The following is a 27,593-nucleotide window of genomic DNA, read 5'->3' as shown; positions in this document are numbered from 1 at the left end:
ATAAATAAAATAAATAACAATCTTGCAATAAAGGAATAATTTTTAAAAATTAACACTGACATATGATTAAATTGCTAATTTTAATGATACTTGATGACTTCAAAAGCCCACTTTCAATAATGGATAGAATAATGATATAGAAGATCTTCAAGGAAATAGAGCACTTGAGTAACATGATGAATCAACTGGACCTACCAGATTCATACAGAACATTCCATCCAACAACACTAGAATAAACATTCTTCTCAAGGAACATTGGAATATTCTCAAGAACAAACCATATGTTAGACTATAAAATAAATCTCAATCAATTTAAATAATTTGAAATCATACTGTGTATGTTTTCTAAGCACAATGAAATAAAATTAGAAATCAACAATATAAGGAAACTTAAAAAATTCACAAATATCTGAAAATTAGTCAAAGAATAAATCACAAGGGAAAATAGAAAGTACCTTGAATGAAAATGAAAATACAACATACTAAACCTTATCAGCTGCCGCGGAAGCAGTGCTAAGAGGGAAACTTAGAGCTGTAAATGCATACATTAAATTGAAGAAAACTAGCTTTTTTCCAAACTACTTTATAGCATTTTGAGGGTCTTGAGATTCATCTTCCTCCCAAGCCCAAGATAGGAGATTTAAGTTGTGATTAGACTTCCAAAGGACTTATCAAGAAGCTTAAACTAACCCTGACCCCAGAGTCAGTCTTCTTAGATGATCACTGAAGAAAATTCCTAGGAAGATTCAGTTCTTAACCTAAGAAGGATCAATAAAGTATCTAAGTAACTTGGCTCTCAACTCTAGTACCAAACACTCTTCCCCTCTACAAGACACCTTGACACCCCTCTCCCATCCCAACATCAGAAGAGAAAAAAGAATTTACAGAGTACTGGTGATGGCACACATATTCTGTGGAGTAATGACACACATAGGATCTGTGGAGTAATGACATTGATAACTATAGCAAAGAATTGATGGAAAAGATAGTAAAAATTAAATACCATTGCTTCAGGTATTTCTCCTGCTTTGAGAAGAAATACAGTGGAAGGAAATTTAGATTGAAACAAGAATAAAAAGATTTCAATATAGCTGTCATTATTGCCTGTGTAATAGATATTTTCCTGAAGAGACTGTAGAAATGGAGAATGATCATGCATGGAATGAATTTAACTGTAAGCCTTCTTCTTATACTGTTTTTTCTTGATAGTAACTTTAGGATCATTATGTCGTAGTAACTTTAGGATCATTATGTAGCAGTTTGGGCAAGCAACTCTATACTACAAGAGATTATATACCAATATTTTGATAATCTATACATTCTGTGATGTCTTTCTTTTCTAACCTGATACCGGTAACTTACAAGGAATCTATGTAGCATGCACCTGAATGAATTCAACATACTTTAGTTTGATTTGACTGAACTCAAAAAAACACTAATAGGTTTCAAGTACTGCCAATGTGTTTTAGAAGCCTGAAGTCAGTAAGATGAAATCCAATATGGGAATCTGAATCAAAATATCTTATGTAAAGAAGACATTGGGTGGTTTGGCTAGTGTATAATTAGGGCAGGTCGCTTTAAGCAGATTTTCAAAATTTTGAATTGTAGTAGAAATTTTATCTACTATTTCAATTTTCAGTAGCAAATAAATATGTGTGGGGGGGGGCTCTAATTAAAACTGAGATGTATTTGAGCACCTGAAAAAAAAAAAAGAACAGAAGAATGGTGGCCTCCCTGGTGGTGCAAGGGATTAAGTCTCAGCACTATGAAACTATTGGTAGCCACTGCAGCATGAGTTCTATCCCCAGCCAGGGAACTAACCCACATGGCACAGCAGACCTCTCCTGTCTCAACCTGCCGGTCCCCTTAGCAGTGTGTTTCAGTAAATATCCCCCCTGTTCTGCTCCCCACTTTGTCTCTGGTGAATCCGCTCACTACCCACACCTCTGTCCTATACCCCAGTTCTTGTATGCATAAATAAATAAAATAAATCTTTTGGGAAAAAAAGGATATTCAGAGGCACAGACTAGACCGAGCATCCTCTCTCATGGAGCTTTATGGGAAATTTAAACTGCTAACTATGATTTCCCCCTACTACCAGGTTTGTTTATTTCTCCATCCTTATTGAGTAAAAATTAGCAAAAAATGCATTTTTGTGTGTGTGTGTGTGTATGTGTATGGTGAACGTTTACTGCAATTCAAGTAACCATCACCTCAGTTATCATTTTTTTTTGTTATTGAGAACACTTATATTTAATCTGTTATGAAATTTTAAGTATACATCACAGTATTGTTAATTACATTCACTTGGCTGTACATTAGATCTCCATAATTTATCATTCTGCATATCTAAAACTTTGGTAACCATCATTCTACTTGCTGCTTCTAAGGATTCCACACGTTTAGATTCCACATATAGTGAGATCATGTAGTATTTGTCTATCTGTGTTTGACTTACTTGACTTAGCACAATAACCTCCAGGTTCATTCATGTGGCAGATGACAAACTTCCCAGTCTTTATTAAGACTGGATAATATTTCATTGCTAATTCATGTGTGATTTAACAATGTTCTGGTCAATGATGGACCATATACATGATGATGGTCTCTGAAGGCTATGCCACATAGCCTCGGTTTGTGTAATTACCATGTAGGTTTATGTAATTACACTTTTTGAGATTATACAACAATGAAATTGCCTGATTACACATTTCTCAAAACATATCCCTACTGTTAAGAGACACATAGCTATATATGTATCTCATATATACACATATATATGAATAAACTTACACACACACAAACACACACATGAGTGCAGCTGTCTCTTCAAGATACTAACTTTGCACTGTTAATGTTAGTTTGACACTTCTTACCTTGCTTGATCTTCACAACCCTGAGAAGTTAGTATTGTTATCCTGACTTTGTCAATGAAGAAGTAAATTCTGGGACAGGGAATGATTTGGCATTAAATGAGAGGTAGTGCCAGAATCAGCACGTACATCTTGTCTTTTCCTTCTCAAAACTAAAGAAGTACCAGTATATCCACCCTGGTAGACAATGATTTTGGAGTTGAGGAAACTTCAGTAAGCAAAATAGACAAAAATCTCTGTCTTCACAATGCTTCCCTTCTTGTGAGGAAAGACTGATAATATGTTAACTGAAGAAGTAAGTTAGGTTATTTTGCTACAGTGTTTAGATGAGATAGCACTCTCTTGGTTTTCTCACTTTCAAAAAAGGTTAACGTGTTTAATACATGAGTTGTGTAGTTGAGGATTGTGTAGATGAGTGCTATTGCCCTAGTCCTTCCATTTTTTGGTGTTTAAACATTTTAAAAAAAGATTTATTTATACATACAAGAACTGGGGTACAGGCCTGAGGTGTGAGGGGCTGAGAGGATTCACAAGAGACAGAGTGGGGAAAAGAACAGGCAGAGCGACTGAAATACACTGCTGAGGGGGGCAGCGGGTGAGACAGGAGAGGTCTGCTGGGCCATGTGGGTAGCTCCCTGACCTGGGATCAAACTCATGCTGCAGTGGCTGTGGATAGCTTCATAGGTTGCATCATAACCCCTTGCACCACCAGGGAGGCCCAGTGTGTTTTAAACATTTTGATAACTGAAAAGTTGAGGGAAAACTGAAATTAAAAAGGACCTGAATAAATGGAAAGATATCCTATGTTCATGGATTGGAGGACTTAATATTAAATTGGTAATACTATCCAAATTGATCTACAGGGCCTCCCTGGTGGCCTAGGGGTTAAGTCTCAGCACTATCACCATGACAGCCCAACACAATGACCTGAGTTCCATCCTTGGCCAGGGAGCTAAACCACATGGCACAGCAGACCTCTCCTGTCTTGCCCATTGCTCCACTTAGCAAGGTATTTTAGCAAACCAGTCTATGCTGCTCCCCACTCAGTCTCTGGTGAATCCTCTTGCTTCCTGCACCAGTGGCCTACACCCCATCTCTTCTATGCAAAAATAAATAAATAAAATCTTCAAATTGATCTACAAATTCAACATAATCACCATCAAAATTCTAGTTTACTTATTTGTAGGAATCACCAAGTTGACCTTAAAATTCATTTGTAAATTCAAGGAAAACAGAATGGCCGAAAGAATTTTGTAAAAGAAAAAGTTATAGGACCCATACTTCCAAATTTCAGAACAGTACAAAGCTACTGTAATCAAAGCATTGCAAATCATTGATGTACCACTTCACACAAACTAAGATGACTATTATAAGAAAGACAAGTCTTGGCAAAGATATGGAGAAATTATGGTTGGGAATGCAAAATGGTGCAGTCACTTTGGAAAACAGCAGTTCCTCAAAAAGTGAAATGTAGCTATCATTATCTAGTCATTTGTGTTTTACATCAGTTGAACCATTTTAACATTTTTTCCCTGTGATTTTGATATATTTGCTATCTTGTTTTAGCCAATGCTCCAGATTTTTTTTTTCCTTTTGGCTTGGATAATGGACTATTTTTAAGTAATGAAACTGTCATACTGGACATTCATGGACAATGCTGCTGACTAATTGTTGCTTCTCTTACACACATTGTAACCCTGAAAAAAAGACTGTCTCCTAACATTACACCATGAGATCTGTGCCACCATAGATATGGTGGAATAAAAATTAAAAGGGGCGAATTGTAACAGGGTGGTCCCAGGAAAGGGGGAGGTTCCCTGCCCCACCCAAGGGAGGGTGGAGCTGAGCAGGAAGAGGAGAAGCTGCAGAAGAGACTGAGGAAGGAAGCAGGATGGAGCCAGAAGGAGACCTGGAGGAGGCGCATGGAGCCTAGAGACATGTGAAGAAACTGCGCTTGTCTTTTGGTCGTAGACTGGGTGACACAGATGTGGGTGAGACCCATGGGGAGGTGACAATGGCAGCTTTTATCTTGATGTTGATTTTGCTCTTTTCCTTCCGGGCTTGTCTGGTTATTTCTGACCCTTTGCTGTGGGTCCCCACTGGAAGATGCTTTAGACTTGTGGCAGGCTTTGGGGCTTTGCTCTGGGCCAATGCCATTTGGATGGACTTTTACCCACGAGGGGACGGGTAACTTTGGGTGCTTCATTTAGAAACTAGACTCTTTGCCTTACCTGTATTGTTTCCTAGTTTTATTAAAGTTCCTTCCCATTAAAGTCTTATATGTTTTGTGTTGATGCGGCGGATGGCAGAACCCATTTAGAATAGGCAGGTTTGCGGGGTTTGGGCTGACCCTCTCCCTGTCCTATAACAATTTGACCCCTTGGCATATCTTGAAGAGAGTAGAAAATATGTCCAGATAAAACTTATACATGAATGTTCACAGAAACATAACAGCCAAAAAGTGGAAACAGTCCAAAAATCTGTCAGCTGATGAATGGATTAACAAAGGGTAGTATATCCACATAATGAAATATTATTTAGCCATAAAGAGATGGAGCACTCTTATATGCTTACAACTTGGACAACCCTTGAAAACATCATGCTAAATAAAAGAAGCCAGTCACGAAAGGCTATAAATTGTGTGATTCCATTTATATGAAATATTCAGAACAGACTTGGCCACAGCTAAGACTTAGGAAACAGCCATGTTTTATATCATGTGATGTTACTTTGCCAAGCTGATTGGCTACTTGTCTCAAGAACATTTCATCTGGAGATTGACACAGGGATAAGCCAATCAGAACTTTCAGATTGGCTTTTCTTTTCCAGAATCTGAGTAAAAACAGAGAGAAATCACAATTTTGGCTATAAAAACTCAACTGGGGGGCGGAGCAACATGGCGGCGAGGAGACGCTGCGAGTAAGATCTCCCATTAAAAAAAGTTAATAGGGAGGAAAAGCGGCAGGTCCCAGTGAGAACTGGGACACGGAAGATAAATGGGTGACTCCAGCAAACTACCCGAAGAAGAAAGTGGCCATAAAAGAGGACTAGAAGGGAGGGAAGTGCAGAACCCTGCTCCCCTCCCCCGCCCACAGAGGCGGCACTCTCTGACCGGCAGAGAGGAGGGAAACAACAAACCAAAACGGCCACCAAGAACAAACGACGCAGCAAGCGGGACTGTGAGTGGAAAGGAACTATTGCAGCCACCACACCCCGTGAACGGGAGCTGAGGCGAACCCTGCAGGATTCGCCGCGGCGGTGAGCGAACTGCTCCGGGCGCCATTAGAGAAGAACAAAGACCCCGCGAGATGCGCACACAGCCCGGGCTGCCGGTAAGCTTGCGCGGAAAGTGGCGCGCTCAGCGCGCTTGAAAAGCAAGTGCAGACCAGGATCGCGGCTGCCCAGGTCCCCGCGCCTGCGACCTAGGCTTGGGAGACGACCTAGGCTTGCGGGGAGATGCTCGGAGGTCCTCACTGAGGTGAAGGTCCCTCCCTGAGTAAGCAGGAACCAGGCGCCCAGGCACGGGAGCGGTGCAAAAGGCGCCATTCCTGCGCCACTGAACTGGGCTACAGCCCGCGTCCTGGAACTGAGGGCTTTGGAACTGAGACCCGGGGCACGAAATTAGGGGCGTGGGTTCCCCACGACGGTGGGGCACAAGGCAGACACAGCACCCCAAAGCCGTTGAGGTGTACCCTACCATCCCCGCTCTGCTCCCTGTCCCACGGGGTGGAAAATCAGCTCCCCAAGGGCTCTAGGAGAGATCTCTGGCGCCACCTAGCGACTTGAAGCCAGCACAGGCTCCTGAAGGAGCTAGTGGCCAGCTGGGGAGTTAGCCCACACCCGGCCCCTTCCGAACAAGTAGTCTGAGCCCACAGGGAGAGCGAGCACCCACAGCCAGGGCAGACCAGGCACGCAGAAGAGTGTGCCTGACACCGGACGCGCAGGGAGTGTGTCCCACATCACCATTTTAGAACAGGGACATTTCTTCAGTAAAGACTACCTGCAGAAGGCTTCCTCAGGAGCCAGAGGTGAGCGGGGGAAGTTCACCCACGCCAGACCCCCTCTGGCCTGCAGTCCAAGCCCAGAGGGGGAGCAGGAACCCACCGCCGGGGCAGACCAGGCGCACAGGGGAGTGTGTCCCCACATCGACATTTTAGGACAGGGACCTTTCTCCAATAAAGACTGCTTGAAACTGACAGATGACTCCTGGAGGAACCAGAGGGGAGCAGAGAAGCCCACCCAAGATGCCGGCCAGTCCCAACTACACAGTGTCCCAACGCATACGGCAAATTAGAAAACAGACAGTAGGGAGGAGAAGAACCACACGCAACCTAGCAACTCTCCAGAGAAAAAGCACACCACAAAAAGAAAACCAGCCCCCAGATTGCAACGACAGTAACTTGGAAGAACTTCTGAGCCTTCCAGAAAGAGAATTTAAAATTGCCGTGATTAAAAAACTGACAGAAGTCATAAAGGAAAACAATGATAAGGGAAAAATAATCAACGATCAGAAGAATGAAATTGAGTCCCTAAAGAGGGAAGTAAAAGAAATGCAGGAGATCAAAGAATTAGTGGAAGAACTAAAGAATTCTGGGAAAAGCAATGAAAGCAGAATTGATGAAATGGAAGAACAAATAAGTGCTCTTGAAGACACAGAAATAAAAAGAACCAAAACAGAAAAGGAAAGAGAAGTACGAAGGAAAAAGAATGAAGAAAGACTTCGGGAACTATCTGACTCCATGAGGAAAGGAAATATAAGAGTTATAGGAATACCAGAAGGAGAGGAGAGAGAAGTAGGAACAGAGAAAATATTCAAAGAGATAATTGAAGAGAACTTCCCAAATGTGAAGAAGGAGCTGAAAATTGATATACAAGAAGCAAGAAGAACACCAAACTTCCACGACGAAAGAAAAAATACAGCAAGACACATAATAGTAAAGCTCCCAAGAATCCAGGACAAGGAAAAAATAATGAAGCTGGCAAGAGGGAAGAAACAGATAACATTCAAAGGAAAGCCAATCAGGCTGACATCAGACTTCTCCGAAGAAACACTACGGGCAAGGAGAGAGTGGAGGGACATAGTCAACAGACTCCAAGAAAACAGATGCCAACCAAGAATACTCTATCCCGCAAAGCTCTCCTTCCTCTTTGAAGAAAGAATATGGACCTTCCCAGACAAACAGAAACTCCGGAATTTCATTGCAACTAAACCCCCACTCCAAAAAATACTACAAGGAGTCCTAAAGCCAGAACCTCAGAGGGACGAATAACAATGAAAGAAGGCCAAAAAAAAAAAAAAGTTATTAAAAGAATAAATAAATAAAATCAAAGGAAAGACAAACACAATGGCAAATACAGATGTTAACATATCAATATTAACTCTAAATGTAAATGGGCTAAACTCTTCAATAAAAAGACACAGAGTTGCAGCCTGGATTAAGAAACAAAACCCAACCTTTTGCTGTCTCCAGGAAACACATTTAGCTACAAAAGATAAAAATAGGCTCAAAGTTAAAGGATGGAAAACAATCCTACAAGCAAATGGACCAAAAAAGAAAGCAGGAACAGCTATACTAATATCAGATAAAACAGATTTCAAACTCAAAAAGATAAAAAGAGACCCCAATGGTCACTACATTATGATCAAGGGGACAATACTTCAAGAAGAAATAACACTCATTAACATATACTCACCAAACGAAGGAGCACCAAAATATATCAGAGGACAACTGTTGTCCTCTCTGAAAACAGACATCAGAGAAAACACATACGTAGTGGGAGACTTCAACATACCACTATCAACAATGGATAGATCAACAAGACAAAAAATAAGTAAAGAAACCAAAGCTCTAAATAAGGACCTAGAGCAATTGGGCTTAACAGACATCTATAGAACACTAAACCCCAAAAAAACGGAGTACACATTTTTCTCAAGCGCACACGGATCATTCTCCAGGATCGATCACATACTGGGGCACAAGACAAACATCAACAGATACACCAAGATTGAAATCATACCAACCATCTTTTCTGACCATGAAGGCATCAAACTAGAAATAAACCATAAAAAGTAGGCAAGGAACTTTCCTACCTCATGGAGATTAAAAACCACACTACTGGAAGACCACTGGACTAATGAGGAGATCAAAGAAGAAATTAAAAAAATTTTTGAATTGAACGACAAGGAGGACACCAATATCCTAAATGTATGGGATGCAGCAAAAGCAGTAATAAGAGGAAAATATATAGCAATAGAAGCTCACATCAAGAAACAAGAAAGAACTCAAAGAAACAACCTAATCTCGAAGCTCAAAGATCTAGAAAAAGAACAACAAAAAAACCCCAAAACCAGTAGAAGAAAAGAAATAATAAAAACCAAAGCAGAAATAAATGAAATTGAAACTAAAAAAAAATCCAAAAGATCAATGAAACCAAGAGCTGGTTCTTTGAAAAAATCAATAAAATAGACAAACCCCTAGCCAGGCTCACAAAGGAAAAAAGGGAGAAAGCACAAATAAACAGGATCATCAATGAAAGAGGAGAAATCACAACGGACACAGCAGAAATCAAAAGAATAATCAGTAACTACTATGAACAGTTATATGGAAACAAGTTTAACAATCTAGAGGAGATGGACAAATTCCTACAACTCTACAATCACCCAAAGCTAGATAAAGAAGAAATAGACCACCTAAACAGACCAATTACAATTAGCGAAATTGAAATGGTAATCAAAAACCTCCCCAAAAACAAAAGCCCAGGACCTGATGGATTTACAAATGAATTCTACCAAACATTCAGAGACGAATTAGTGCCTATCCTTCACAAACTCTTCCAAAAAATTGAGAAGGAAGGGACAATACCAAACACGTTCTATGAAGCCAACATTACACTAATACCAAAACCGAACAAGGACAACACAAAAAAGGAAAACTACAGGCCAATCTCCCTAATGAACACTGATGCAAAAATCCTCAATAAAATTTTAGCCATCAGAATCCAACAATGTATCCATAAGATAATTCACCACGACCAAGTAGGATTCATTCCAGGGGCACAAGGATGGTTTAACATCCGAAAATCAATCAACGTTATCCAACACATCAACAAAAAGAAATATAAAAACCATATGATAATATCAATAGATGCTGAGAAAGCTTTCGACAAAGTGCAACACCCATTCATGATAAAAGCCCTTGAAATTCTTGGGATACAAGGAACATACCTCAACATCATAAAGGCCATCTATGACAAGCCAACAGCCAGTATCATTCTCAATGGTGAAAAGCTGAAAGCAATTCCATTAAGATCTGGAACAAGACAAGGATGTCCACTCTCACCACTGCTTTTCAATATAATACTGGAAGTCCTAGCCAGGGCAATAAGACAAGAGAAAGACATCCAAGGAATCCAAATAGGAAAAGAAGAAGTCAAACTATCACTATTTGCAGATGATATGATATTATACATAGAGAACCCCAAAAACTCCACAGAAAAGCTAATTCAACTCATCAATCAGTTCAGTAAAGTGGCAGGATACAAAATCAACACGCAAAAGTCAGTAGCCTTCCTATACACAAACAATAAATCTGAAGAAGAAGAAATCAAAAAAACCATTCCTTTTGTTATTGAAACAAAAAAATCAAATATTTGGGAATAAATCTAACAAAAGAGGTAAAGGACCTATACAAAGAAAACCATAAAACACTGTTAAAAGAAATAGAAGAAGACACAAAGAAATGGAGAGACATCCCCTGCTCGTGGATTGGAAGAATAAACATTATTAAAATGGCCATCCTTCCAAAAGCAATATACAGATTCAATGCTATTCCAATCAAAATTTCAATGTCATTCTTCAAAGAAATAGAACAATTATTGATGAAATTCATATGGAATCACAAAAAACCCCGAATAGCCAAAGCTCTCCTGAAAAAAAAAGAAGGGAATGGAGGCATTACACTCCCAGACTTCAAACTATACTACAAAGCCATAATCATCAAAACTGCATGGTATTGGAACAAGAACAGACATACAGACCAATGGAATCGAATAGAAAATCCAGAAATAAACCCACAGATTTATGGTTAACTAATCTTTGACAAAGGAGTAAAGACTATGCATTGGAGCAAAGAAAGTTTGTTCAATAAATGGTGCTGGGAAAACTGGGTCGCTACATGCAAAAGAATGAAGCTTGACCACTACCTCACACCATACACAAAAATCAACTCAAAATGGATTAAAGAACTAGACATAAGACCTGAAACCATAAAATATATAGAAGGAAATATAGGCGAAACACTACGTGATTTGCACATCAAAGACATCTTTACAAACACATCTCCCAAAGCAGTGATAGTGAAGGCAAAGATAAACAGCTGGGACTACATCAAATTAAAGAGCTTCTGCACAGCAAAAGAGACAATAACAAAAACAAAGAGAAACCCCACCAACTGGGAGAACATTTTTGCACCCAACACTAATGATAAAGGACTGATCACAAAAATCTGCAAAGAGCTGATGAGACTCAACAACAACAAAGAAAATAATCCAGTCAAAAAATGGGCAGAAGAGCTAAAAAGAAACTTCTCTGAAGAGGAAATGCAAATGGCCAACAGGCATATGAAAAAATGTTCAACATCACTTGCCATCAGGGAAATGCAAATCAAAACTACCATGAGATACCATCTTACACCAGTGAGAATGGCACATATTAAAAAAACTAGCAACAACAAATGCTGGTGAGGGTGTGGAGAAAAAGGAACTCTTCTACACTGTTGGTGGGAGTGCAAACTGGTCCAACCACTGTGGAAAGCTGTGTGGAGATTTCTGGACCTACTAAACATAGAGCTTCCATATGATCCAGCAATTCCACTCCTAGGGATTTACCCTAAGGACACAGAAACATCAATTCCAAAGAACACCTGCACCCCTATGTTTATAGCAGCACTGTTTACAATAGCTAAGCTTTGGAAACAACCCAAATACCCAAAAATAGATGATCAAGAAGATGTGGTCCATATATACCATGGAATATTACTCAGCATTCAAAAAAGATAAACACATGCAATTTGCAGCAACATGGATGGCGCTGGAAGGGATCATGCTCAGCGAAATAAGCCAAAAAGAAAAAGAAAAATACCGGATGGTCTCACTCATAGCAGGAATCTAGAAAACTTAAATAAGGGACCAGGAAAATGAATAACTATAAGAAAGTGAAAATCAAAATCAACAAAAAACAATGAACCAGAGACACTTTTAGGGGGGCGGGGGCGGGAGGGGAGGGATTGGGGTCAGAATGGGGGGGCTGCAACTGTATGGGGAATATAACAATAAAATTTATTATTAAAAAAAATAAAATAAAATAAGAAATAAAAAAAAGAATGATGTAAAATATATATAAATTTTTTTAATTTAAATAAATAAATATTCATTAAAAAAAAAAACTCAACTGGCAAGAAATGTCATAGGCAACTCAGGGGCAGACACACAGAGAGAGGAGACATTGGAAAAGAAGAGGAAGACAAAGAAAATGCTTTGCCATTTCTGCTAGGGACAGAGTAGTTCAGCCAGTGCTCCTCCAACTTTCAATCACCTGGAGATGTTGTGAAAATGCAGATTCTGATTCAGTGGATCTAGGGTTTGAGATTGGGGTAGGTGCCTGAGATTTCTAAATTTCTAATTAGTTCACCGTCAAGGCTGCTGCTGTTCCTTTAAGGACTACAATGTGAGTAACAAGAAACTAGGTCACATAATCTCTTCAAAAGGTATAAATGTTTTTTTCTCAAGGAAATTTGAGTGCACCCATGTTTCTTGCCAAAGTTGGTAGGAGTTTAAACATCATGAGCATGAAATTCTCTAGGAGAGGGAGTGAAGAGCAGCTCTGCATTAGGTGACCCCATTACTGCTCAGAGCAGGCAGTGCCCTATCCAGCCTTATGAGCTCTCTGGGCCCCATGAGCAGGACTGGCTATAAATAAAATGAGGAGTCCCTTGTTCAGAAATGTTTCCATATGGCGACAGCAAAACCTTAAAACAGTTAGGGCCCTCCTCAGTGTGGGTTGAAGGCCTATGAAGCCCTCCTGCCCTTGGAAGGTGTAGCAGTGAACCCAGTGGCCTCCCCTTTGTGATATTCACATCTTTGTATAACTTCCTCCCCTTAAATATGGCCAATATGGGGCCTCCCTGGTGGCGCAGCGGTTGAGCGCTGGGTTGCCAAGCTGCCTGTAACCTCTGCAGTACCGTTTCGATCCCAGTCTGCCTGTTCTGCTCCCAACTCTGGCTCTTTAAAAAAAAAATTCTTCTTCTATTGGCCATATTTTTTTTTTTTTAAAGATTTATTTATTTATTTATACAAGCACTGGGTACAGTCAGAAGCACGGGAGGGTGAGAGAATTCACCACAGCCAGAGCGGGGAGCAGAGCTGGCAGAAGGACAGAAATACACTGCTGAGGGGAGCAGCGGGCGGCAGGAGAGGTCTGCGTGCCATATGGGACCCTCCTCCAGTGGCCGGGGAGCAGCCGGGGATCGAACCGGCGCTGCAGAGGCTGCGGGCAGCTTCGCAACCCAGCGCTCAACCACTGCGCCACCGGGGAGGCCCCAACAGAAGAATTCTAAGCAATAGAGTACAGCAAAGGTGATGGAATGTCACTTCTGTTACTACTCTTCTAATACTACTGTTACATAAGATTCCCTCTTGCTAGCTGACTGGCTCTAGCTGGTTTTGATGAAGGAGGTCCATGTGGCAAGGAGCTGAGAGTGGTCTCTAGCTAATACCTCCATCATATCACTTGCTTTGCAGGTCGACGGGCTCCCTTTTTTGGACTCTGCTTTCCCCCCTCCCTCAGACATTCTGGGAGACTACACTTTGGAGAGTTCTTTTTGGGAGCATGTTGTCTAAATAAACCTTTTTTCCCTTATAAATTAATAAATCCATCAGTCTCTTGTGAGTTGGGTTATGTGAGTCAGGCCCTAAGGAAAGGACAGTCTTGGAATATGGACTAAATTCATTTTTGAACCTTTAAGGCTGAGGCCAACTCTTAGAACAGGATCCTGCCCAGCTCCCTGCGGCTGCTGAATGAGTCAGAGCGGGGTGGGCATAGACATGTTGCCGCCTCTGAATGTCTAGCACTCTGAAAACTTCATCTTTTGAATGGATCATGTGTATACCATGAAGATGTGGTATACACACAATGGAATACTACTCAGCAATCAAAAAAAGATAAACTCATGCCATTTGTGGCAATATGGGTAGGACTGGAAGGGATTATGCTAAGTGAAATAAGTCAGAAAGAAAAAGATAAATATCGGATGGTTTCACTTATAGGTGGAATATAGGAAATCCGAACAGTCAGGAAAAAGACAAAACTTGCAAGCTGACCGAAGATCTGAGACATATGGCAGGGGCGGGAGAAGGAGAGGGGTCAAAACAGGGAAGGAAAGAGCACAAGAGACTATGACGATGGATCACGGGTGTTGTGGTAGTGGGAGAACTATGAGGACTGCCCCTGAGGGAAGAAATCAAATATTGCCCAAAAGTGAACAATGATATAAGATAATAAGTAAATTAATTTAATTATAAAATAAATAAATAAAACTTCATCTTTCCTTAAAGTTATTTTTTAGTTAAAAATCATTATTATCGGGCCTCCCCGGTGGCGCAGCGGTTGAGCGCTGGGTTGCGAAACTGCGCGCGGCCTCTGCGGCGCGGGTTCAATCCCCGGCTGCTCCCCGGCCAACGGAGGAGGGTCCCACATGGCGCACAGACCTCTCCTGCTGCCCGCTGCTCCCCTCAGCAGTGTACTTCGGTCCTTCTGCCTGCTCTGCTCCCCGCTCTGGCTCTGGTGAATTCTCTCACCCTCCCTCGCGCACTTCTGACTGTACCCAGTGCATGTATAAACAACACAAGCAAACAAACCAGCAAACAAGTAAATAAAGCATGCCTCTATTAAAAAAAAAAAAAATCATTATTATCGACCTTCACTTTTTTGCAGAAGTGCGCCTTACATTATTTTCATACTGAAATCTTTTTTATGGACTTAATTTTTAAAATGACGTATGACATTGATATCATTTGACTAGCCAAGTGGCAGGCTTTGGGGGTACCTGGATAGTAAGGAACAGGCTAAGGTTTAAGACTCAGAAGATGAGTCCAACATGAGAACTTGCAAAGGCCCTGGAGGGGTCTAGCCTCCCCATTATTTTTTTTAATTGAGATATAATTAGTATACAGCATTTTGTGAATTTAAGGTATGTGTGTTGGCTTGATGCACTTATATTGCAGTACAATTACCACTGTAGAATTAGCTAACACCTCCATCATATCATGTAATTATCATTTCTTTTTTGTGGTGAGAACAATTAAGATTAGCAAGTTTGAAGTTATAATACATTATTGTTGTGCATTAGACTTCAGAACTTATTTATCTACTAGTTGCAAATTTGTACCCTTAAACTACATGTCCCTTTTTCTCCGACTCCCAGTCCCTGGTAACCACCATTCTACTCTCTGCTTCTATGAGTTTGACTTTTTTAGATTCCACCAATAAGTGGTACTATGCAATATTTGTCTTTCTCTGTGCTCCATCTCAATTAGCATAATGCCTTTAAGGTGCATCTATGTGTTGCAAATGACAGGACTTCCTTTGTATTAAACACCACAACTTTGTTATCCACTCTTTGGTTGAGGTAGTTAGGTTGTTTCCGTACCTGAGCTGTTGTGAACAATGCTGCAGTGAACATGGGATGCAAATATCTTTACAACATTCTGTTTTCATTTCCTATATATTTTCCCAGAAGTGAGATGATTCTCTTTCTATCATCTTGAAGACAGAAAACTAAGGCCAGAGAATGGAAGAAACAGCCCCAGGGGATGTGACTGAGAGAGTGGACTGGCAGGAGCAGGCAGACCAAGGCTGTTAAACTCCTTGGTGCCAAGTGGTATGAAGTGAGTCACCACAAAAGGATGAACGTGAGCCCTGAGGTTTTGCCAGTGCTGGCATCTGGCGTGTGGGCTAAGAGCAGGACCTCTGGAGTCAGCCTAAGTCACAATCATTCCTAGCCTCAATTTCCTCATAGGTAGAGGGAGAGCAGAAAATCCGATGCAGGCCGACCGGGATGAAACTTGAAGACGTGCCAAGTGAAAAGAGTCGGTCACAAAATGACTGGAACTGGAGGCCCTCCGGGCGACCCTGGGGCTGGGGTGGAGGGCAAGGGCGGCTACTCCAACGTCTTCCCTAGCCAGTTCAGCCCTGAGGCCCCCTGCGTCTTTAAGCCCCTCAGATCCGCCCAGGAACTGTTCACGGTTGGCTGAAAGCCCCGCGCCTGAGCCGCCACTCTGGGGCGCTGGGGGCGTGGCCGCCTGGTCAAGGACCGCGAACCTGCGCCCAGGTTTGCTGTGTCCCTTGGGTCGCGAGTGTGTCCCCGTCGTCCCCGCTCTACCTGGACCTGCTGTCCCAGCCCTGCCGCGCCGTCTACATCTTCGCCAAGAAGAACGGCATCCCTTTCGAGCTGCGCACAGTAGATCTGCTTCAAGGTGGGCCAGCGCAGGGCCTGGGGACTTGTGAGATAGGGTAGGAACTGGGAGACCAAACATCATATAGTGATCCCTCCCCATGACGCCCCTTTTTTAAGGCCATCGCCAGAAAATGTAATTAATTACCCATCAGGGGAATCCGAGAATCCGGGACCCCCAAACTCTGCTGGTCCCACAGAGTAGGTGGAGAGGCTCCACTGAGGTCCAATAAAGGGGCGGGAAACGGTACATGAAGAAAGGAGGAGGGACCTGGTGGAGGGACCTGCTGATGGCAAAAGGGTGCGCCCATGCATGGGGGTGGGGGAAGAACTTTTGGGGGAGGAGAGGCAGTAAGGGGACCATTTTAGAGACTGGGATTGGGTGGAGTTCCTCCTTTGTGGCCCCCAACTGCTGAAATTCTGCAACAGCAGGCCCTGCTCTGACTTTGCAGTCCAGCTGTCTGCACTGGCCCACTTTGCTCTGGAGTTCCCCTCTGTCCCTTTTTCTTCCTTCTCCTCCTACCTTGTCTTTACTTACCTCATCCTCTACCTCTCTCCCTGCAGAGGCAGGTACCTAATGAGTTATGCTGGGAGCAGGAGTGGGACTGAGTGCTTGGTGAGTCTTGCACCCTGCTTGCACAGAAGGGTTTGTTTCTCTGGAAACTCCCAAGGCCCAAGGACACAGCTGGCATATCAAGGCCTGGCAGCTGTGGAATAAGGGAACAGTAGAACCCATGTATTGCTGTGTGGGCAGGTAGGGCAACTCTCCTAGACTGAGCCTTCTGCGCAGCACTATAACATTATGTGTAAAAGAAAAGTAGAGATTGAAGTCCATAAATAACCCCCTTCCCTGTCAGTCCTCGCTTCCTTGCTTGCCTTTGTGTCTTTGCACTGGTGTGTCTCTCTGCCTAAATCATAATCTGCTCTCAGCCTCCTCTGGGGCCTGTGAGTTGTCCTTCCCCGGGGGTTAACTCTGCAGAGTACGGGGCAAGGGAGAGGCCATGGGAACAAGGGGTGCAGTGGGAGGTGTGTTTAACCAGGAGAGGAGGGATGGGTGTTCCTGGTGAAGGACAATCTGAAGGGAGGTTAGTGGGTTAAGGGGATAGTGTACTCCACCTGATCATGGGGTAATGAGATGCTCCTGAAAGCTCTTGAGCAAAGTAGTGGTGAAACTTAAGTGCCCTTCAAAAGTCTCTCTGATTGCATCTGCAGGAGCAGAAACCACTCGTGTGAGCTCAAACAAAGGCTAGGATCCTTGGGGACACTGTAGAGTAAGGAAAAATGTCAGGCTTTTCTGCCCTCCCGCCATCAGGAGAGATGATGGATCCTGCGGTCCTGAATGCATGCCTGATGGCGGGCACCTGGAGTAGGGTGTGGGCATAGGTAGATGGGATTCACCTGGGCTGAGACGGGGCTTTTAAGGGCAGCGTCACGGGGATGCCAGTAGAAGCCAAGAAGGCAGCAGCAGAAGCCGAAGAGAAGCTGAGAGAGAAGCAAAGAAGCAGAAGCAGAGATCACCGGAGAGCCCAGATAGAGTGAGGATTTGCTGGGGGCTGGGAGGCCTGCCAGCCTCCTGGCCCCCCAGCACCCCTGCCTGCTGTATATCGGGTGAACCCCATTAAAAGACCTGCAAAAACCACTGAGGACTCTGACTCCTCCTTTACCCGGTCTGCATGAGATCAGAAAACCTGCACTGTGTCCATTCTTGCCTCGACGCTCTGACTCCTCCTTCACCCGGTCTGCATAGGATCAGAAAACCTGCTCCATGTCAGTCCTGCCTTTACAACACCTTTCAAGAATTGCGAGTGGGACAAGATAGCAAGAGTTTCTAGAGCCAGCAAAACCTAAAGGCAGGGTTAGCTCTGTCCCCAGTACTCAAGGCAGGATGACAAGGGGACACAGAAGGGCCAGTAGAAGTTGCCCACAAGTAAATGGATACCTACAGAAGTCCACTTCCCTGTATTGGTGACCCAAACTTGGAGTCCCAGGGAAAGGGGCAGAGCTCCCTATAGATGACTAGTCATTCTGCCTCTGCAGCTTGGAGCACCCCCAGTGTGAGCTTGCAATACTGATGATGGTGTAGGGGCAGTGGTAGGCTGCATGTGGAGCCTCAGGCAAGGGCACGCCACTTCCTGGATGGAGCATCTAGGCCTTTTGCAGAGAAGTGAACTGGGGAAGGAAGGGACTTGCAAGGTCTATTTTGTACCAGCTGGCAGAGCAGCTTTCCCTCTCAGAGCAGCTTTCCCTCTCAGCTTTCCCTCACCAACTTCTGCCATGCAGGGGAGTGGCTGGGGGCTGCAAAAGAGCCATGAAATTGGGAGCTGGGCCCAGCACAGCGTAGGTACAGGCCAGGCAGGTCTGTCTTCTTCCTGCTACCTACCACGATGAACTTTCTGCAGGCCAGCACCTCAGCGATGCCTTTGCCCAGGTGAACCCCCTGAAGAAAGTACCTGCCTTGAAGGATGGGAACTTCACCTTGACTGAGAGGTAACTGGGGCACCATGGCTACTACCAGAGTTTCTGGAACTATCTTGTCCTAACTGTATTTTATAGACAATTGAAGTCCTCAAGAGGTGAAAGGCCCTTTGCCCAACATCCACAGAGTCAGGACTGGAGCCCATGTTGGACAGTTCCAGTTCACAGGGATGGTTGGAAAAGGAAGCATCTGTTTTACTTTTGTACCAGTCCTGTGGTTGTTGGTGAGAGTACCCCAGAATAGGAATGCGCAGTATGGCAGCTTCAACCCCCCACCCCCTAAAGGGAGGAACCCTGTGGCCAAACTTGTGGAGATGGACAGGGGTAACTGGGCAACACCCAGTGGCTCCAATCTGGGCCTCAGCTTCCCTGTTGCCTTGCCCATGGGGCCACCACCAAACCTTTTATATCACAACAGTTCCTAAGAAGTAGAAACCTCTATGGGGAAGGTCAGATCTTTCCCCAGTTCTGTCCCTTTTGTCACCTAAGTCACCCCTCCCACAAGGAAACCTGTTGCTTCATAACTATCTCTGAAATCTCAAGATGGATCCGCCACAGTGAATTCCTCTGACATTCAGCCAGCACTATTATTCCTTCCTGCTGTCTCTACTGTCCTGCTGTCTCTGCTGTCAATTTGTGCCATCAGGTGTTGAACACCCACAGGAGCATTGGGCAGTCTCTGCATCTCTTCTTTCCCGGTTGGGAGTTCTGTGACTCCCAGGGATCTGCAGCCTTAGATCTGTGGCTAGAACAATTAGCCAGAGCAAAAGGAGCCAATAGTATTTGCACAGACAAGTGAGTTGTTAGCCTGGGGCAAGGATGCAGAATTTCCAATAAGGAACACAGGCCAGTGGCAGGTACAGAGGGTTTTAGCCCTTTTGGCTGAGCTTCCCTAGATTCCTGAAAGCCTTCCTATATCCCTAAATTCATACATCCTCTGTGGCCTTCCAGATCTATCCCTGTCCTAATATCATGGCAACCTTCATAACCCAGGAGGAAAGCTACAGAACCCTTGTCTGTTCTGCTGTTCCATGATCCTGCATCACCTCCGTGTTTCTTACAGGATGCTTTAGAGAGCCAACGGGAAAACATTTTTGAACAATCAGGCCACCTAAGGTTAATCTCAATGCTAGATGATGCAATGCATCCAGACTGGAAAGAATTAAGCTTCTTTCTATCAGCAGCCACTGCAGCATTGCATGAATTCCATCCCCGGCCGGCCTGGGAGCTAACCCACACGGTGCAACAGACCTCTCCTTTCTTGCCCGCTGCTCCCCTCAGCAGTGTATTTTAGTCAATCTGCCTGTTCTGTTCCCTGCTTTGTCTCTGGTGAATCCTTTCACTCCCCTCACCTCTGGCCTGTACCCCAGTACTCGCATGCATAAATGTCTGAGTCCAGCTCTGGTGAACAGGGTTGAGAGAGGAATCCAAATGAACTGAGGAGTAAAGAAATGACAGACACAAAATAGAGTTTAAGAGAAGCAGGACCCAGGGCACGCAAGGCCTCTCATTCAGTGCTCAAGCGTCCCAAGTGCCCGCTGCAACTCGTTTTATTGATACAAACTGCCCCACTCCCCTGTTAGTTACTAGACAATGAATCATTCTTTTAGTATTTAGCCTTGTCCAGGCACACATTCACGGCCAAGATTCTGCGTTACCAGGTTATTCTGTTTCTTTTCTAATCTAGTTTGTCCCCCAGACATAGTTTTGCTGACACAAGAAAGAATATCCTGATCAGTACACAGGCCAGTCCGCCGACTGGTGCTGACCAGTCTTTTAGCCATGACCAATCTTCCAGCCACGACCCTGGTATTTTCCTTGTCTCAGCACTTTATGCCTTAGGGGTCTCCAACACATTAATAAATAGATCTTTAACAAAAAAAAAAAAATTACGCTTCTTTATGGCTCTGCTTTGATACTGTCTCCTCCATGGAGTTATCATTGATTAGAGACAGTTTCTGAGCTCTTAGCAGGACACTTTGCTATGGAATTTTGCCAGGTGATAGGATGAGCTTGGGTGTTAGCCTCAGCAATGCTTTCAGCTCTACCATCAAAGGCTATGTGCCTTGGGCAAGTCCCTTCACTGTTCAAAGTTGCGCTTTCTTGTCTGGCAAAGGAGGCAAATAGGTTGGCACACTGCCAGGAGGATTAAAGAAGGAACTCTGAAGCCTCTGACACAGTGATCTTCCACCACTCATCAGGTCCTCTCCTTCCCTGCAGTGTGGCTATCCTGCTCTACTTAACCCACAAATATAAGGTTCCTGACCACTGGTATCCTCCCGACCTGCAAGCTCATGCTCATGTGGATGAATATCTAGCTTGGCAGCATCATACCCTGCGAAGAAACTGCCTTCGGGCCCTATGGCATAAGGTGAGGCCTCAAAGGAGGGTCAGTGAGGACATCACCCCAAAGGGTCAAGGCACCCCTGCTTTCTTCCTTTTCAGTTTGATCTGACTGGTTTCTTTTGTTATGCCCAGATTGCGATTAAGCCCATCTATTACAGTCTTTGAGATTTATATATTGCAGTTTTAGAAATTTCATTTGGTTCTTTATTCTAGAGTTTGTGTTTCTGCTAAAGTTCAGCACCTGTTCACTCGTTTGGTCCATCTTTTCCTCTAAATTCTTTAATGTACTTATAATAGTTATTTAAAACTCTGTCAGCTAATTTTAATACCTGGTCTTCTGCAGGTCAGTTTCTACTGGTTATTTTTTACCTTCTTGATTGTGAGTCACATTTTCCTTTTTCTTTGCATGTCTTGTAATTTATTATTGTGTGCCAGACATTATGTATAAAAGAAGAGTAGAATTCCATAATAAATAACCCGAGAAGGGCTTGCATTTTCCTCCATCAGGCAACTCTTCCACAATCAGGGTGTGGCTTTAGTTTCTTTCAGTTTGTCGCTGGTTTCTGATATCTTGAGGGTAGAATCAAGGTCCTCTCTTTCTCCTGCAGGGATTTGGATGTGGACACTAACTACAACTTTAATTATGAGAGTTTTCTGCTTTTTGGCATTGCCCTCAGTCTCCTACATTGCTGTGAGTCGGAAAAGTCCTATGTTTATGGCAAGCTTGCATCCTTGCCTGCTTAGACCCTAAAATGAAAGTGGCTTGCCTAGAAAGGGCTCTTTCTCCTTTGGAATTTAGTTTACTTAGTCCAGTGCTGCACAATAGAAGTAAACAGTGAGCCATATATGTGGTTTAAAATTTTCTAGTGACCAATTTTTTTAAATGTAAAGAAACAAGGGAAATGAACATATCAATATTTTCCTTAACCCAGTATATCCAAAACATTATCATTTTGGTTAATGTATATATGAAAGCTCAGCATCACTAATCATTAGGGAAATACACATTAAAACTACAAAGATACATCATTTCACACCTATGAGAAGGACTATTACATATTTTTAAAAAATAGAAAATAACAAGTATTGGTAAGGGTGTGAAGAAATTGGAGCCTTTGTGTACTGTTGATAGGAATGTAAAAGGGTGTAGCTGCTATAGAAAATAATGTGATATTTCCTCAAGAAAAATTAAAACTAAAATTTCCGGCAATTCCACTTCTGGATATATGTACTTCACATGATTGAAAGCAGGGCATCCAAGAAATATTTGTTTGTGTTCATAAGAGCATTATTCACAATAGCCAAAAGGTGGAAGCAACCCCAGTATCCATCCACTGATAAATGGATAAATAAATGGAAATTTATTCAGCCATAAAGAAAGGACTAACATGTGAATGCACATGATAACATGTATGAATTTTAAGGACATTATGTTGAGTGAAACCAGCAAGTCACAATAGATAAATACTGTATGGTTCCACTTGTATGAAGTCCCCAGAGTAGTCAACTTTATAAAGACAGAAGGTAGAATGGTGGTTGCCAGGAGCTGGGGAAAGGGGGCAGTTTGAGTGTTAATGCTTAGCAGGGACATAGTTTCAGTTCTGCAAGATGAAGAGTTCTAGAGATGGATGTTGGTGATGTTTGCACAACAGTGTGAATGTACTTAATCCACTGAAGTGTATACTTAAAAATGGGTAAGATGGTATATTTTATGTTGTGTGCTTTTTTACCATAATAAAATTTGTTAATTGTCATTTTATTATGTAATTAATACAAAATTATTAATGGATACTTTGCATTCTTTTTGTAGTTAGTCCTCAGAATCTGGTATTTTACTTTGCAGGTCATCTCAGCAAGGATCAGCCACATTTTAAGAGCTGGGTAGCCACTTGTGGCTAGTGCCTATCATGTCAGACAGTGCAGGCTATATAAGAGTTTTGGAACTATAAAATATACATATATTTCTTTACTGTTTTTTATATATGTAAAAAAGAACAATTTATATTTCTTTACTTTTTTTTTAAAGTTTCAAAACTGATGAATATAAAGAAAATAGTTTTCAGTGTTATGATGAGAACAACTTTTTAAAAAATGACTGTTGCTATCCTACTTGGAAATGGAATTTCCTGTTTTGAAGACTGATTCTGGGCCATGGACTGTATTATCTCTCTCCTATAATTTTTTTTCATGTAAAAAAGAAACAGAGAACAAAAGTGGAAAGACTTCCTTGCTGCCCTCACTATTTTCTGAGAAAGCACCTCCCCTTCCATCCCAATCTGGTGCCAAGTCTTCCAGTTCACAGTTTCATACATTACTACTGTATTTAGGTATAGCCAAAAGCAGAATAAGGTTTTGCTTTGAGTGTTTAAAATCTCATATAAAAGCTCTCACACCATTCTGAGCTTACATTTTTCTATATAGTTATGGGTAGATCTACTTTATTCATTTTTATTATGTTACAGCATTTCATGATATGAATGAATCAGAATTTATTTATTGTGATCTTTTACATTTAACAGGGAACAAAAGCATTTTAAATCCCTGAGCATTCTGGAACTATCAAATTGAAACAGAAGGGAAATGTAGGCAGGTTTTTTTTTTTGTTGTTGTTTTGTTTTTTTTTGCAGGGGTCAGGCAGATAATAAATGAAGGAAGGACTAAATGAGGGAGGTGTGCTGGGTGGTGTCCAGCAGAATAAGACACCATTGTGTCTCTCCTGAAGAAGCAGTTTCTCCTACCTGGGATACCAGGTTGAAATACTGGCCTTGTGTGACTAGCACCCTCTAAGTTAAAATGAAGCCAGAAATCAACTTTACATGAAATGCCCCATTTTTAAATGTCAGCAACTGTTTTATACAGTTAAAGGAATGTCATTACCCCATCACTGGCTTCTTGGCCAACACCTTGATCAGGGCTGGGTTTGGAGAACTGAAGCAGGAAGCCAGGGTCTGAGTACCATCTTAGGCCTCTTTGCCTTTCCTGTATCCCAGTCTCCCCCAAGCAATTTTACCAAACAAAACTCCAGACTGAGTGTAGCGGCAGGAATGAGCACAGTGCAGGTTATCTATGATCTGAGCAGACGGGTGAAAGAGGAGAGAGAGTCCTCAGGTAGCTTTTGCAGGCTTTTATTGGGATTTACCAGGTACACAACAGGCAGGCCAGCCTCCGGGTCCCCCCAGCAAGTCTTCACTCTATCTGGGCTCTCTGGCTTTCTCTGGTTCTCTCTGCTTCTCTGCTCTCTGCTCTTCTGGAGTCCTCGTAATGCTGCCCTTATAAGCCTAGTCTTAGTCCAGGTGAATCCCATCTACATATGACCACACCCTACTCCAGGTGCCCGCCATCAGGCATGCATTCAGGACTGCAGATCCATCATCAATCCTATGGTGGGAGGGCAGAAAAGCCTGATGCTTTTTCACCTACCCTACACTGAGCATCATGCCCCCTTCCCTGCTTCACAGCTCTGCCAAGTCTAAGACTGTAAATGTCTTCCCCTAAAATGTCCTTCTCCTGGAAAAGTGGACACCACTCTTTCTGGTTCTTCTTAGTCCCTCATATCTCATTGGATCAGAAGACATCTATTCTGTGCTCGGCTTAGTCTTTCCTTGACTGTGCATTCTCCAAGAATTGACTGTAATCTCTGGGCGTCACTTTCTTATTCACAAGATGAATTATATACTATTATTTCTTTTTTATGGATGAGGAAGTTGAGGCTTGGCAAGTTTGAGTACTTTCCTCTAGGTTACACAGCTATAAATGATAGAGTGGATACCTTAAAAACCCATCTTCCTAATTAATTATACTATATGAGGTTCTGGTTTTATAGTTAGCAGAATGGTGGTTATAGAGGTTCCTGAGCTGCTCCCTGCCCCCTGAGTGTGAAACCAGTTGTTCATGTATCTTTGAATCATTCTGCCAGATGGCCCCAAGGCTCAGTCAGAGATCATGGAACCTGGAATATTCTAGGAAAGGGGTCCTTTGGGAATTGCCCCGCAGGTCTATGGGAGAAAAGTACAAGTAACTGGAAAGCAGTTCCAAGGAGGGGTTGGGTTGCCTCTAAGACTGTACTGGTTCCTGGGCCTCCCCGGTGGCGCAGCGGTTGAGCGCTGGGTTGCGAAGCTGCTCCGCGGCCTCTGCGGCGCCAGTTCAATCCCCGGCTGCTCCCCGGCCACAGGAGGAGGGTCCCACATGGCGCGCAGACCTCTCCTGCCGCCCGCTGCTCCCCTCAGCAGTGTACTTCGGTCCTTCTGCCTGCTCTGCTCCCCGCTCTGGCTCTGGTGAATTCTCTCGCCCTCCCACGCTTCTGAGTGTACCCAGTGCTTGTATAAAACAAAAACAAACAAACAAACCAGCAAACAAATAAATAAAGCATGCCTCTATAAAAAAAAATAAATAAAATAAAATAAAATAAGACTGTACTGGTTCCTAACATCCTTTTTGCCTGCCCACCCACCAGGTGATATTCCCTGCTTTCCTGGGTGAGCAGGTAACTCCTGAGGTGCTGGCAGCCACACTGGCAGAGTTGGATGTGAACCTGCAGCTTCTTGAGGACAAATTCCTCCAGAACAAGTCCTTTCTTGCAGGGCCCCAAGTCTCTCTGGCTGATCTGGTGGCCATCACAGAGCTGATGCATGTGAGTTCTGTGGACAAGTTGGACCTGCTAGGTGTGTGTGGGAGGGTGCGGCAGGGTGGTTGCTGAAGTCCTTCTCACGCCACCCTTATTTAACCACGGCACTGTGCATATGTGTGAAAACCTCTTTTAGAGCTCTCTGGCTCCCCAAACAAGATGTTGCCATCCTTAGCCTCACCCATCCACTCCCTTTCTCTCCTTTCTCCCTGTAGCCCGTGGGTGCTGGCTACCAAATCTTCGAAGAATGACCCAACCTGGCAGCATGGCGCCAGCGTGTGGAGGTGGCAGTGGGGGAGGACCTCTTCAGGGAAGCCCACGAGGCGTCCTGAAAGCCAAGGACGCTCTACCAGCAGACCCCATGGTAAGGCAGAAACTGCAGTCTAGGGTGCTGGCTATGATCCAGTGAGCCATGAAGCCTCACCCAGCCACTGTCCTTAGCAGTTCACAAAGCACCCTTATTTCCAAAGCCCCATAGAAAGCAGGTTTGGAAATCACGAGTGGCTTGCGCACAGCCGTTGCACCTCTGCTCCCCAAGCCAGATCCCTACCCCCAGCTCACCTCCCATAGCTGCCTGAAAGCCATGGTGAGGATGGCATGCCCAGACCTTGCCTCCTTTAATCACTGTATTTCTTTTTCAGTTTGGGAAATAAACGTGGGCTCAGCCTGAACATATACTTCTAACCCTGAGATGTGAGTTATTTGACCTTCTGTCTCTCCAGGTGCTGCTATTTGTCTCTGTCCAAAAGACAATCCTCCTTCCTAGGCCCGTGGGTCAGTTTCCCCGTGATGGTTGCGAATGAATAAATGTCCTCTAGCTTTCAAGTGTGTAAAAGCTGAAATAAACAGAGCCATTTTAAAATGGAGTTGGTGCACCCATTCCAGAGAAAATGCCTTGCTTTCTTGTTCCTTGAATCTTTGGATTGGACTATCCCTTTGGACTGGGTCAAATTGCAAATGCTTTGAGAAACTATCAAGGAAACAACTGTTTGGGGCCTCCCTGGTGGCACAGGGAGTCTCAGCACTGTCAAGCTATCACCAGCCACTGCAGCATGAGTTCATAAGAGTTCGATCCCTGGCCAGGGAGCTGACCCACATGGCGCAGCAGACCTCTCCTGTCTCGCCTGCTGCTCCCCTCAGCAGTGTATTTCAGCCAGACTGCTTGTTCTGTTCCACACTCTGTCTCTGGTGAATCCTCTCACCCCTTCACCTCTGGCCTGTACCCCAGTTTTTGTTTGCATGAATAAATAAAAATAAATCTTAAAAAAAAAAAAAAACACAAACAAACCCAACTGTTTGGACTTTTGACCTGAGGAGAGAATCAATAATCAGTTATGTATGGCCAAGAATAACTTAAGCTTATCAGCATTGATAGGGGCTAGGGAAGGGGATAAGTGTACCATGCACAGTTTAGGAATCTGCATGTACATATACTATTCGACCTGTAACCTGTTTGCTCTGAGTTCACTTTCTAGTCCAGGAGGTGCCTGGAAGAGTGATGGAAGCCATTTCCGTTAAAGACTGAGCTATCCTAGGTGTGAAGTACTTTAAATCCAGATGCCAGTGGAGAAGGAGCTGCCAGGTAGACGGGCACCATAAAACTCTCAAAAGTTGTTAACTGCTTAGAGTGAAGGCCATTCACTGATAATTAACTGTCTTTGTCTAACTGTAAAGTAGCCTGTTCCAGATGAGGTGTTAGAACAGTTTTCTTTGGGACATGATGCTCCACCATTCTCAGATTAGCTTGCTGATCTAATTAAGGCACAT

The 27,593-nt window shown here is 43.3% G+C and overlaps 1 protein-coding gene across 1 annotated transcript; it reads left to right on the top strand.

Moving 5' to 3' along the window:
* Positions 1 to 16,028: 16,028 nt before the first annotated feature.
* On the top strand, positions 16,029 to 26,235 carry LOC311178112 (glutathione S-transferase theta-1-like; the record flags this gene model as incomplete). The annotated part of the gene is given in 8 exon segments (XM_084244487.1): positions 16,029 to 16,172; positions 16,259 to 16,403; positions 18,781 to 18,868; positions 21,077 to 21,227; positions 25,656 to 25,832; positions 26,042 to 26,074; positions 26,078 to 26,147; positions 26,150 to 26,235. Coding segments are annotated over 8 exon segments (894 nt in total).
* Positions 26,236 to 27,593: the final 1,358 nt, after the last annotated feature.

Source organism: Talpa europaea (genome assembly GCF_964194135.1).
Source record: "Talpa europaea genome assembly, chromosome: 10".
Taxonomy (NCBI): domain Eukaryota; kingdom Metazoa; phylum Chordata; class Mammalia; order Eulipotyphla; family Talpidae; genus Talpa; species Talpa europaea.
This window is presented reverse-complemented; position numbering and strand designations above follow the sequence as displayed.